The sequence below is a fragment of the Cimex lectularius genome, unplaced genomic scaffold, assembly GCF_000648675.2.
Source record: "Cimex lectularius strain Harlan isolate CLEC.00 unplaced genomic scaffold, Clec_2.1 scaffold56, whole genome shotgun sequence".
NCBI lineage: Eukaryota > Metazoa > Arthropoda > Insecta > Hemiptera > Cimicidae > Cimex > Cimex lectularius.
This window is the reverse complement of record NW_019394202.1, coordinates 578,970-593,135: the sequence shown is the minus strand read 5'-3', so window position 1 is coordinate 593,135 and position 14,166 is coordinate 578,970. Positions and strand designations below refer to the sequence as shown.

At 31.9% G+C, this 14,166-nt stretch overlaps 2 protein-coding genes across 3 annotated transcripts in view; both read left to right on the top strand.

Annotated features, from left to right (window-relative positions):
* Window positions 1-4,429, top strand: part of LOC106666577 (UHRF1-binding protein 1-like) — a 30,884-nt gene extending 26,455 nt beyond the window's left edge. For both annotated transcript variants that reach the window (XM_024230113.1, XM_024230112.1), the window contains one exon: window positions 135-4,429. In XM_024230113.1, the coding sequence (XP_024085881.1) occupies window positions 135-255 (121 nt within the window). In that variant the 3' untranslated portion in view covers window positions 256-4,429. The remainder of the gene's footprint in view (window positions 1-134) is intronic.
* A 2,766-nt stretch (window positions 4,430-7,195) lies between these two features.
* The window catches only part of LOC106666623 (peptidyl-prolyl cis-trans isomerase D), a 33,745-nt gene continuing 26,774 nt past the window's right edge, over window positions 7,196-14,166 (top strand). The window contains exon 1 of the mRNA XM_014393939.2: window positions 7,196-7,412. Coding sequence (XP_014249425.1) covers window positions 7,340-7,412 — 73 coding nt within the window. The 5' untranslated portion in view covers window positions 7,196-7,339. The remainder of the gene's footprint in view (window positions 7,413-14,166) is intronic.

The following is a 14,166-nucleotide window of genomic DNA, read 5'->3' as shown; positions in this document are numbered from 1 at the left end:
CATATATTCTTCATTGTTCAACATTTATTTGAAAAATATGAAAGTTTACTAACTGATAAATATTAAGTTGCTTTTACATATATACTACTGTTATATTAACAATAATCCATAACACTCATTTCTAAAAATTTTAGGTCATTTTTGCATAGTGCACAAGACCATCTTCAAGCTGTGCTTGAGGAGAATGAGAGGCTGTCTGAGATGTTGAGGAATTTTCAGAGGGGAGACAAGCAACAATCGTCAGGAAAAAGATAGCAGCAGTGCTGCTGCTTCAAGTGTTCTTGTACACACAAGAAAAACAGCTAGAAAGCAGAACATTAGAAGAAGTAGTATAAAATAGAACTAGTATGAAACCAATTTTGTTTATATTTAAAAAAAAATCGTGGAAAAAAGTAAAATTCTTTTGGTTCTTTTTATGTTTATTAAATATTGAGGGTACAATAGTTCGTAATTTTTCCCTTAAATTGAATTGTTTCTATCCTTCTTAAGCCCTGATTTACAATTTTACATGCTAATTTTTATCTTCTACAAATCATTCGACCATTTAGAGAAATTGCTGTAATATTTTCATACATATCATAATTACAATTTATATTATTTAATAAAAATCATAAGTGGAATAGCAATTATTAGGGGTTGTCTGTTCACCAGACAGAAAACAATTCTCTCCATAATGATTAAATTACACAAAACAGGATTTTCTATACGTATTTGATGTAGTAAAATTTTAATTTGCAAAACACAATATAATATACCTATACTATGAACCAACATAACTACTATCAAACCTCATGCTATATTATTATTGTTATTAGCTCTGTATGGTAGCAAAGTTTTTTCCCTATGTAAAAATATATATTTCTATATGTATAATTTGACTATATGTGAGAAATAGGGTAAAATTAGATGACTGGTGAAGATTTTTTTTTTGTGCTTTATCTTATATCCTTTAATTGCTATTGCACTAATAAAGAGTTGATTCTATACACTACATAAAATTTGAATTGGAAATGTATAAAAGATTTCCAAAATACAGAAATTGTGTCTTGGCGTTTTTCTTCTTCAAGTAATTTTGTGTTCCTAATTGCATTTTACATTCTTTTGTACATTATATATGGGAAAAAAGTGCTGTGCTTAGATATATATTGCTTATTGTTTTTCCAGTGTGATAAGTTGTGGTTTAAAAAGAAAAAAAAATGTTATTTTGTCTTCCATTGTGAATTATATAATAATTTTTCGTAAAAAGTAAATGCTAAATTGTATATATTTACTTTGAATAATAATACAGTTGATAATGAATGTTGGTTTGCGAATCAGTGAACTCATACTAAACTGGCATAGTGTTACTTATTATTATCATTACACCTTCTTCGGTGAGGAATGCGAGTGAAGACTGAATAAGTTACCCTATGCCGGTTTGGCATAAATAATAGTAAACAATTTATGTTTCTTAGTAGCAATAAATATGGCAGTATGAAATTATAGTAATTTCATTTTTAAATTATATCAATTAATTTAGTTTCTAATAACAATAAGTTTACTAATTAATTGATTTAATATTAAGTAATATTTTTCTTGAAATTATACCAAAAATACTTGACTGTATGGATCAGAGTTGTGGTCTTTTTGTTTTCATTGTTTATCCAATCTTTTTTCAGAGCTTTCAATAATTAGACCACATCCCTAAGCAATACATTCAAAAGATTAACTAAAGTCGGTCATCATTAAATCTACACATACCTGTAATGCCATATCAATATATTTCTAATTGAACAAATTTATACTATGCCCATACCTTAGTTTGTTTTCAATCAATAAATTTAAATCAGTAAAAGGTACTAATTTGCATTACCTTCTTCTAAGACTGAAAATATTTTATGGTAAATTTTATACTCACATCATTCAGTTGTTAATCGATAAATTAAGCATTTTACATTTATGACATTAAAAGTTAATTGATTATTATTTTAACGATCAATGTTTTGTTAAACTGTTTTCTTTGATTTTGCATTCCATTATGTGAGATTGACGATTTAAATAGCTGAAATGTCGGTAAAAACAACGTTGGTTGTATCTTATTTTTACTTTTTTAATACTGCATATTTGTAATGAAAACTTACTCTGTTTTAACATTGCAAGCTGTGGTTTATTTTATATTTACAGAGGTCAACCTCTTTATAGGGGCGTCAGTGGTTACAACAGTTAAGGCGATAACATAACACTAATCACTGTACAGTAAAGGTCCAAAGATTTAAAAAATCTAGTGGCCCTGCATTCTAACCTGGCATACTTACGAATGGGCTTTTCTCTTTTTCAAAAACACTGGCACCCCAAGGGTTCGTATTACCTCTTAACTTCATAACAGAAAAAGAAAAAAGAGGTTATCCTTTTTTTAAGCCTAAAATGTCTTAAAAATTTCTTAATTTATTTTTAGATAAAACTATAACAGTAATTATATTTTTTAACTTTTACCATTTGCACTTATATCATGTGTTATTAATTGTGAATATGCGATAGTTTTATTGTTGTAATTATATGAAATAACTGAAACATTTATAATATAGAAGATAATTCCATACTTCCTTGCACTTGATCAATTCCAAAATTTGACTTGAATCATTTTTCGTTATGTCTAATTCATTTCAAGATAATGTTATTTGTATTGTTTTTCACTTTGAAAATACGAATTGTTATGAATAAGGGAGTAATTAATAAGAGCGGTATAATAATGGTGATTGAATGATTTACTATAATTATTATTGTATATTATTATTACATTGTTTTTAATATTTTTATATGTTGAAAGGACATAAGAACCTGGTGTGTGTGTGTTTTTTTTAAATTTATGTTATACATTAATATAATCCTTTATTTAAATTATACTGGGAATTTAACAACAGAAAACTGAATTACATATCCATTTTTAAAGTGCCTTAATCAACTGGAGTACTCTCATTTCGCAATTTCATTATTATAACCTCAAAGTAAAATGGTTGTTTAGATTTTGTTAACCAGAGCAATTTCTCTATGTGGTAAAATTTAAACAAAAAAGTTTTCAATTTAGATTATTGTTTGCCTTTTCAAGAGATTTATTTGTTAATTTATGTCTTAATTTACAAATTTAATGGCTGTGCGAACTACGCCAAGCAATTTAGCTTTTAATTGTCTGTATAATTTATGAATTATATAAAGAAAGATCTATTTGCTTTTGTCTGGACGGTAAATTTGTAAAAAATCATATTAAATGGACTTTTCTATACCAAGAGAAAGTTACAGCAAATATAATATTTGTACGTCAATGATTGCCAGATCTGGCCTACCTAATTAAGGTTTAACTGTAAAATTGATATGATTCAATTTATTGTATAATAATTATATATGTCATGCTTTTTATGTATTTTAACTTTTACTGATGACGGAAAATTATATTTTATTTGTCTAGTCCGGTTGCTAGTAATTTTGAATGTACTCTCAATTAATATTTCAACATTAATATAATTGAAATAAACACCAAATATTTATAATTTTAAAAAAATCATTTTAAGGGAACAGTTGTATAAAGTAAACAGTATAATAATTATATATGATTTAAAATATGTAATATGTATATTACACATCAGATTTTAATTTTCAAATGCTGACAACTTTTCTTATAGTAAAACCTGTCTTTTCTATATAAAGGCATATGTTGCAACAAAGTGTTAACAATTGTGATTTATAAAAGCTGAATTTTACCTTTTTTATATATTAATTTTGTACTGTGTAATGTGAATTATTTTTTCATAATTTAACAATTTTAAAATATGAAAAAATACTTTTAGTGTTATGTGCTGCTGTAATTTAAAAATAGTACTATTTCATTACTTCAAAACTATTCAGTTTGTCTGATATAAATCCTTAGCGTGTACCAAAAAGTGTAGAATTAATTGTTGTGAAGTTTTTAGCAAATAGTGCGAATTAATTTGTACTTTAAAAGCTGATTTCTTCTTAATGTGACTACTCATTTTTTTCATCTGTTTTATCTAAATATTGATTTTAAGTCCAATTAGCTTAAACAATCATACATGTTATGTTTAAATTAAATTGTGATTGTATGTTGGTTGTACACCATGAAGACATTCCATACAAAGAAAAAAACGTTTACTATTTGTTATTCTTTGATTTATGCGAGATTACATGTATGTATTTTTTATGTACAGTTTTCTTAATACATTATTACTCAATTGTCAGTTGGTACTTTACTGATTTCAAATTATATTTAAACATTAGATTTCTCTGATTGTAGAATAATACGGGTCTAGTTATTGTATCATTTAAAAATGTTTATGAATTATACTACCTTGTTCCCTTTGTCTTTCATTGTACTGTAAGTAATTGGTATATAACTTGTTGCTTTATTTTTTTAATATACTGTGTCTGTCCAGTTGAACATTTTCTTTTATTCTGCTTCCATTCTTATTTTATTTTATTTATGCGTTTATTTGTTGTCTTTCCTTATCAAAACCAAGCCATTTCTAATGGTATAATAAGCTTAATTTTAACACCCCCAGAGGCAGTGAATTATGAGCCAAATTTCTCAGATGGTATGAAACAAAATCAAATATTATTCTTGAAAAACATATTAAAAACCTGTCAAAGATCTTTATCTTTACTGAAATCGTGGTAGGTATATAGAACTATTATGTGAAGTGTAAATGGTATGGTATGGTATGGTATGGTGGAAGGGATGCCGGGAAGCGGGGCTTGTGTTCCCCAGGCACTGCAGCCTTCTGGCTTATTGTACCTTCCCAGTTCCCTAGTTTAGTCAATAGACTCAATCCTTCTTCTCAAAAGTATCAGGTCATTGACTGTTATTGCTGCAATTTGGTTCCCTGAGTCTTTTTCGTACGTTAGGTTAAACCTCCATTGAGCTGTTGCTTCGCATTCAAAGATGATATGAGTGGCTGTTTCCTCCTCCTCATTACATAATCTGCAAATGGGGTCATCGCTGTATATACCCATATTGTGTAGATGTTTTCTCAGATACCAGTGACCGGTTAGTAGTCCCACCACTCCTTTGAGTTTTGCCCTCTCCAATTGCAGCAGTGTTTTTGCCAATTTTGGTGAGGGTTGTTTCAGCATAAGTTTACTATGTCTAGCACCGCTAGAGTTTATCCACTTCTATTTTTGTTTTGCTTGGATCCATTCTGCGATGGAGGATTCTATGTTTGTTTTTGTTATCCCAAGGATAGGTTCGGGGCCTATGTATGGTCTTGCAGATCCTCTTCTGGCCAGTTTGTCCGCCTCTTCGTTACCCAGAATTCCGTCTGTTCCTGGAGATTTGAATGGGCTAAAGTCAAAGCTAAGGTTAAAAACCTGTCAAAGATCTTTATCTTTACTGAAATCATGGTAGGTATATAGAACTATTATGTGAAGTGTAAATAGAAAAAGTTATACAAATTACAGATTGATGCACAACACGGGGCATTGCAAGTGACCAAGTAGTAAATGCCTCTTGTGTATACTATATTTTTGTATATTAAAAAAAGTTCATTACCTATCACAAAACTATTCATTCACCTCACTAGGGAGGAAATTGGGAAATCATTGGCATTTTAGGTTTCTTAAATGATTGTTGCGAAGGATTCATGATGAAAGGTATTGGGATGAGGGTCCTTAGTTTTATGGATTTCGTCCATATCAACTTTTTGCAATCAAGGACAAACAGGATTTCAAGGTTTGTGTAGATTTCGTTGGATATGAAGTAGGGGGCCTGGGCGATGGTTGAAGGATTTTGGACTGGATTGGCTTTGGAGGTTTAATCACTTGGTTGAACCACAATTTTGTTTTTATCAATTAGAATTGATAAAAGAATTAAATAACATCAATATACCCAACAACTGTATTTTAGTGTCATTTGACATTACTAATTTATTCACAAATATCCTACCGTCGCTACCAGCAAGCAGTTCCCCTCGTGGTAGTAACCAATGGAGTAGAAAAATAACATGTAACATTTGCCAATTGATAACAATAAATAAAACATAATAAAAAAGAGGGCACTTAGATATCAAGTGGTAGCCTTGAAAAAGATTTAAAATTAAATCGAACATCGTCCAAGATTTGAAGTTGTTTTCTTTATGCCAACAACCATCGACCGATAATCCCATCACCACCGATACAAACATCACATAAAACATACATACCTTATAATAATAAACATACCTTTTAATAAAAATTTATATATATATATTTATTTATTTATATTTTTTTGTTACTGTAAAATGTCTTTTTATATTGATTTTGATCTGTAAATATATAAATAAATGTATTCATGACTTATTTATGATTACCTATAATGCATAAAGTAAATGGAAATAATAATGAAGTACATTATATACTAAAAGTGAGAATAGTAATGTACAATTTAAGTTATTGCTGTAGAAAAGAGGGAAGGAAAACTGATGGGAAGAATTTGTCCCTCATAAGATTCGATTCCATGGGATCGACTCTTCGTGAGTCCAGGATTCGTTCAACAGTGACACTAGGGAAGGCAATCTTTAATTTATATATTGGAAAACCAATATGTTGAAAACTTTATTGTGAAAAATATATCGATATATTTAATTTAGGTACATTTCGACTATTTTCTAATATCCATATGAGCTAGCACAACTGGAAGAAAAGAACGATGTTAGTAACGGTAAAAATATCCTCATGGTCATGAATAATTATTTAATCCTTATTAAGTAGTAATAAAAAGATATAAAATAGATTAAGGTTATAAAAATTAAGGTTTTTTAGCCTTTCGAGCATGTTTTAGAATTAGCCACTTGTTTTCCTTTTTTCGGTGCTTTAAAATATTAACAAACATTTTTTTTACTTTTTCCCGGGGAAGGTGTCATCATAAAAACGTATTTGAAAATTGTGCGCAGAAACGGACCACGGTTTAGACACAATTAAAATTGTATTCGTATATCGATGCCTCATACCAGACGGCAGTCTCTAATCCAATTTGGCGCATTGACAGTAATATTTTTTTAATTATTTATCCAATAATAAATAAGAAAATATAAGAATAGTCAAGTTTTTGTAAATTAATTTTTTCGTAAATAAAAAAGAACGAATATATCGATATATTTCAAGTATTTACATAATACATCGATATATATGATATATCGATGCCATTCCTAACAGTGACAACAATTTCACTTTTATGCTCAGTACAATCGGAGCCGGCGTCCGGCTGGGTTCGAGTCTCGTCCGGCCTGTTGATGGCATTTCTCCATTCGTACGTTTCGGGTTGTCTTTCGTCCGAATCCTTGCCGACCGAACGCATCGCGTGGTTTAATTTATTCTAATGGGTTACGTCGGCAACGACGGGAAGAGCAACCCTTTCGTCTATCTCGACGTGAAAATCGGCCAGGAAGACAGTGAGTACACCGTTAGGTTATTATTACAAATTGTTTTTATTTTCTTACATTGAATTGCCGTCATCGAGTTTAGTGAAATTCGGTGGAAAGGTTCGTCAGAGAAGACACGAGCGAGTCTCTTCTCAGACGAAACCCATCGCTCAGTTACACCCCAACCCGGCTCTAACTCTTTCATACCGTCGAGATCCGTTCATCGATTGTTTATTTCAAAATAATAATGTCAATCGGAAGGAACAATAATAATAAGGTTGTTTGTATTATTATATTTGTGGTATTTCATGGAGACATAGATTTAGTACTCTGTCCTTTCCCGGTGTAACTGTCACAAAAAAATAAATAAAAAAATAACAATCCGATCGTTTATTTTCCAGTGCGCAAACGGAAAACTAAAATAAGGGCACGTAAACAAATGTAATAATACAATTTAATAGTATAAAGAATTGAATGATAATTGCATTGCATAACTGATAAGCATTAGTGGAGCCTTATCACGACAGAAAAATAAACAAATCAAATTGTCAAGCTCTGGTCACGATTGGCGTTTTCTATGTAAATTGTTAAAATGAGTTCAAATTGTTAACATTGCGTTAGAAAATTTGTACCCGTTTGACGTACTAACTAACAATGGGACGACCGGGTAGGTGTGTCCTTTGTAATTGTATTGTAAAGCACGTTGATCAGCAAAACTCTACAGCATATTCTCAACAAAATTCGAATTCATTAATTTTGAAACAGGATGGTTAGAGGATTAAGGTTAAAAAAGGCGGTCACAAGGCCTTTTGCACCTCGCCCTGAGTAGATCTATTGGGTTCCCATACTCACTGGCTAGCTTCAGGTCAGCTTCAACTTCCATAGTCTTGCTAGTGCTCTTTAGTTTAGGATCTTGCTTGCGGTTTTTCCTCTCCTAGTTGCAAGAACCTGCACCTACATAGACGTTCACAGAAACATAAAATGTGTTCTGCGGTCTCCTCTTCCTGGGGGTACCTGCACCTACATAGTCGTTCTCAGAAACGTAAAATGTGTTCTGCGGTTTCCTCCTCTTCCTGGCAATGTCTTGTTTCTCTTGTCTGTACTCCTATCTGGTGCATGTGTTTCTTAAGTGGCAATGCCATGTCAGGAGTCCAACCAGAATACTGGTTCGGGTGCGGTTGCCTTCCAGTAATTCCTTTGTTGCGGATGGCCCTTCTATGATTCTCTTCTCGTGCCTCATGCCTGCGGTATTGTTCCACCAGATTTTTGTCCTCATTAAGGATCCATTTTAAGATGTATCCTCTTTTGTGGCAGGTTGCTAAGCCACAGTAGGGTTCAGGACCTAGAGATTCCATGTTGGCTCCCTCTTTGGCCAACATGTCAACGTTTTCGTTGCTTCTATGCCTCGAGTGCCCAGGGACCCATGCCAGGGGTCGGGTAACTTACGACAAGGCTTCCATGCAGTTCCAAACACTCTTTGCCTTCACCTCGCATGAGGCTAGGGCCTTTATTGCTGCCTGAGTGTCAGAGAAGAGCTATCTTCCGGGAATTTATTCCTAGCCTTGTTATTTCTCTGGTGCAGTGGTCAAACGCTATGATTTCAGACTGGAAAACTGTAGCATATTTGCCTGGGTTTACCGTCAGTTCGGTCTTTTGACTCATCCCGAAAACTCCAGCTCCCGTAGGTTTTAGAGCCGTCAGTATACCAGTAGGAATTTGCCTAGCGGTGTTCCTTTGGCCCATTCTTCCGGTAATGGTATCAGTACCTTGTACTTTTTAGTAAAATTTTATTTTGGGAGTACTGGCATCGATGAAACAGTAGGGACCAAATATAATTCTGGTTGTACGAATTTATTTATATTGTACAAATTAAAATATTAATAAAATTATAAGTACAAAGTAAATTTAATTAAATGAGTATACATCGTTATTTATAGAATATATATTATTTTTAGTGTAATAATTTCATTGTTGGTTAACGTAAAAACAAAAATGTTCTACGACGCGAAATATTCTAATTTGGTATCATTTAAAAAGATAACTGAACAAAATACTGCTTTTTTGCATATTTTAGCAAACATTCTGTAAGCAAAGTAGATCAGAAATTGGTCAAAACTTGGATTTGACCTCATTGTCGTGATTCTAGCGTTTTAAAACCCTTAGATAAAGACTTTCGTGGAAATGTAAATTACATTTTTGACTGATAATTTCTACGACGTTCTGCCTGGCTCACATTCCTAGTGCAAGCTCAAAATTATTTTTCTCAAAAGCTAGTGCACCGATTTTCACTTAATTGGTTTTAAAGAAATTGTCAAGTGCGTTTAAACTGTATAAAACATTAAAATTGGACTATTATTTGTATTTAAAAATGCGAAGTTAATTTTTGACAAATAATTTTCTTATTTTGATTATTTTCTTATAGAAATCGTTTATGTATTTTTATTGTACTTACCTCGTTGAAAAGCTAAGTTCCTCTTCTATCAAATGGTCTGTTTGACGTTAAAATCATTGTAGCCGTTTTTGAATTATATCAATTAGATATTCCAAGAACAACTTCTTAAAAATTGGTAACAATTTAGGGTTCAAAAATTCAGTAAATTTAAATTAAATGTTAGTTTCAAATTGAAATATTAAGATAAAAAATTATTATTTTTGAAAAATTATCAAATTGAAATATTAAGATAAAAAATTATTATTTTTCATTGTTAGTTAACATAAAAAAAAAATTGTTCTACGACGCAGAATATTCTAATTTGGTATCATTTAAAAAGATAAATCAATATAAATAAGATTTATAAAAGATAATAAATAAACAAAATGCTGCTTTTTTTGGATATTTTAACAAGCAAAGTAGGTCAAAAAATGGCCAAAACTTGGATATGACCTCATTGACGTGATTATAGCGTCATAAAACCCTTAGATACTGGCTTTCCTAGAAATGTAAATTAATTTTTTGACTGATAATATCGACGACCTAATGCGTGACTGACATTCCTATTGCACGCTCTACAATTATTTTTCTCAAAAGCTAGTGCACCGATTTTCATGGTTGATAATTGGTTTTAAAGAAATAATCGGAAAAATTTAAGGGTACAAAATCGATAAATTTAACTTCAAACAAAAATTTATATTTAGGGGTATATAATGGTGCTAAAACGAAATTTCATATTAGTTTTAAGAAAATAAAAAAACTTTATGACCTAGTTTACTTGAAAACTGTTTTTTGAAATTTGTTGGTTATTGATAAACATCGACAGCTTTTACTATATTTTTATTAATCTACATAAAAAATGCTGTAAAATGATACACATATTCAAATTGTTGATTTGAGGAAGTAGAACGCGAAATAAAAGTATTAACAAAAAAGAAAATTTCAACTTTCAAAATTTTTTTGGCGAAATCAGGGCCTATTCACAAGAAGTGACGTATACGTGTCCGATATTTTGGAGTGTAAAATCACCAAAACAAGTTTGGTCCAAATCCGTGGCACGCCAACCTGGGGGCTGTTTTATAAAACAACCGTTTCAAGTTTACAATTCTACAGGTACAATACAAGTACCTGTAATGTGCAGTGTGAAAGTACAAGTGTTTCACCACAAAAGTTTACAATTGTAAAAAAAAGTTATTCTCCAGGTACTTACAGGTACAAGTACCTGTAATGTGCAGTGTGAAAGTACAAGTATTTCACCACAAACAGTTTACAGTTGTAAAAAAGTTACAATTCTACAGGTACAAGTAGCTGTAACGTGCAGTGTGAAAGTACAATTGTATCACCATAAAAAGTTTACAGTTGTAAAAAAATTACAATTCTACAAGTACCTGTAACGCGCAGTGTGAAAGAACAAAAGTGTTTCATCACAAAAAGTTTACAGTTGTAAAAAAATTACATTCTACAGGTTCTTACAGGAACAAGTGCTTATGATGTGCAGTGTGAAAGCACAGTGTTTCACGATAAAAAGTTTACAGTTGTAAAAATAATTACAATTCTACAAGTATCTGTAATGGGCAGTGTGAAAGTGCAATTGTTTGACCATAAAAAGTTTACAGTTTAAAAAAAAATACAATTTTGCATGAAAATGTTACAAGTGCCGGTGTCAAACCATGATATAACACTTGATAGGTTAGCATTGTTAAGGTACTCATGTAGTGTTGTCCTTTTGTCCCTGGCTTTTACAATGAGTGGGAGAAAAAATGAAACATTAACATCTATTTTAAAATCAAAAGCAGTATTGATGGGAGCATTTAGCAATATCAGAGTGGATAAAGTTAAAGCCTGGAAAGAAGTCCGTATTCTAGCGTTGTAGTTGGGGGTTGTGCCAGAAAATAAAGACTACTCATACACTCGGGATATTTTTTTGGCAGAACATTAGAAAACACACAATAGTAAGTTATCTCACTTAATTCTTTTTATCAATATGATTGTTTTATTTACTATTCATTGCAATATGATAATTGGCGGCATTGACTACAAACCATTGAGTTTCAAATTGAAAAAGATATTTTTAAAAACAAGATTCTAGCGATCAAGCACCCCCTATCCAGACCCGATTGACCTCTATGTTTATTTGCATTTCAAAAAATTATTACAATATGGAGGTATTGTTCAATTGTTGGCTAGTAATGCGTTCAATTAATTCAATTATTTCATGTTGTAAAAGAAGTTAAACAATCGCAAGAAAACCGGTAGTGCAGGAAGGGCTGATTGCAAGCTTACAGATATAAACAATTTGGTTTGTGATATAATTGTTTGTGATGTTAAAAGTTCTCCCGGTTTGCGAATCATGGGATGAACCATTAACATCAGATCACACACAAAATTTGGATGATGACATGGACGTGGCTAGACAAAAGGTCAATAGTAACAATAATGTTGCTACCTCCCGCTATAACAAAACGATATTGCACTCGTTCTAGCTAGCAAAGCTCGCATCAGTGGACAGGAAGTTGAGGAGGAATTGCATTTAATAAAAACTGAAACTTTCAGTAGAAATTAGGGAGCGTGAGAAATATTTAAAAGAATTGCAAACCTTACAACTAGAACAGGCATTGCTTTTGCCAAATTCGAGATTCACGTCACATCTGACAAAAGTGTATGATAATGAGGAGGCACAGGGAGGAGAGCAGTAGGACTTTCGGCAGCATCAACTGCCAATATCAGTATAATAATTATGTAACTTGAATCAGCTTGTTTGTCGAGTGAAGGTTAATATGACAAGCTGATGAAAGTTACATAATGCTGTTACATAGAATTTATTGTCAATAGTTCCACTAACTGCTCCCCTTAAAATTATTATTAATGCTTCTTGTTGTTTTGTTCTAGTTATTTTATACATTTTGTTTATTTACTATTTAAATTGTTTATAACCTCGTAAATATCGTTGTAAATTTCTAGCTTCAAAAATGAGCACACACTTGCAATTTATTAAAAAACTTAAAATGTAATGTCTGTAATGAAGAGTTGGTCAATATATATTATCCTTCCTTCCAAACTAATATGACCTACGCATTAATGGTCTGGGGCCACTAGTCATTCTAAGCTTACTTTTAAGAAGAAGAAGATTACCTATAGGGGACAAAACGGTGCCGACCGATGAGACCTTTAATGTTAAAAAGGAAATGAAGTTTTTAGGGATAATGTTGGACAAAACACTGAATTGGAAAAGACACATTGATCACGTGGGTAAGGAAGCAGAAAGATATCTAAACGTCCTTTAAATGATCACCCACAATAGCTGGGGGACGGACCCTTCTGTGGCGTTATTGTTTTTTAGAGAAACTATACGAGCAATAAAGGATTATGGTTGTTTCTCGTATGGCAACGCTGTAGTTTCACAACTCCAAAAATTGAATGTTAACCAACAATAAATGCATTCGTCAATGTTTGGGCTTCTTGAAATTAACACCTATCGACATTTTAATAACAGAATCTTCTGAACTCCCATTAGACTTGTAAAGGCAATATCTATCCGATAAGTTTAATTTAAAAATAATGGCTTTTGAATCCCAATTGTATACAAAATTAAGTCTAATGTGTACCAAAACATTTAAATATTGTGCAAGAAAATTTTTTCCCTTACTAGTGACTAATTTTCTCAACGTATGTGTTAAGGGGCAAAAGTGAAAAGCAGAAATAAGATTTATTATTAACTTTAATTGTACATCAATATTACAAGTTACATACACTTAAAGACCGGGCACACACTAATTCACTAGTCGTAACCATTCCAAACAATGGGGAGAGAATTGTATCAGCTGGTGTAACATCACCAACTTCAACACCCTCTCAGTCGAATCTCCATTATTTAATTAATTATCCTTTTAATTCCAAATTCTTCGCAACAAAAATCGTGTTTCTTCTTTGGAAGTCCTTTGGTCATTATATCTGCTGGCATGGCTCCTCTCGGTGGGCAGGTAGTCAATCTTATCTTCCCATCTTTAATGGCTTGTCGAATGTAGTGGTGTCTTATGTCGATGTGCTTCGTACGTGAATGGTAGATAGGATTTCTTGCTAATCGTATCGCACCTTGGCTATCACATTTTATAATGATTGGAGATACATTTTCCAACACGTTATTCAGGAGTGAATTGAAATGAGCAGCCTCCCTTACTGCCTCTGTCAATGACATGTATTCGGCCTCAACACTTGATAGTGCAACCGTCCGTTGCTTCCTGGCTTTACATGAAATCGCTGCTCCTCCTTATTTGAATATGAGTCCTGTGTATGACTTTCTATCAGTCAGTGAGTTGCCCCAGTCCGCGTCACAACATGCAATAGGTTTGCCAG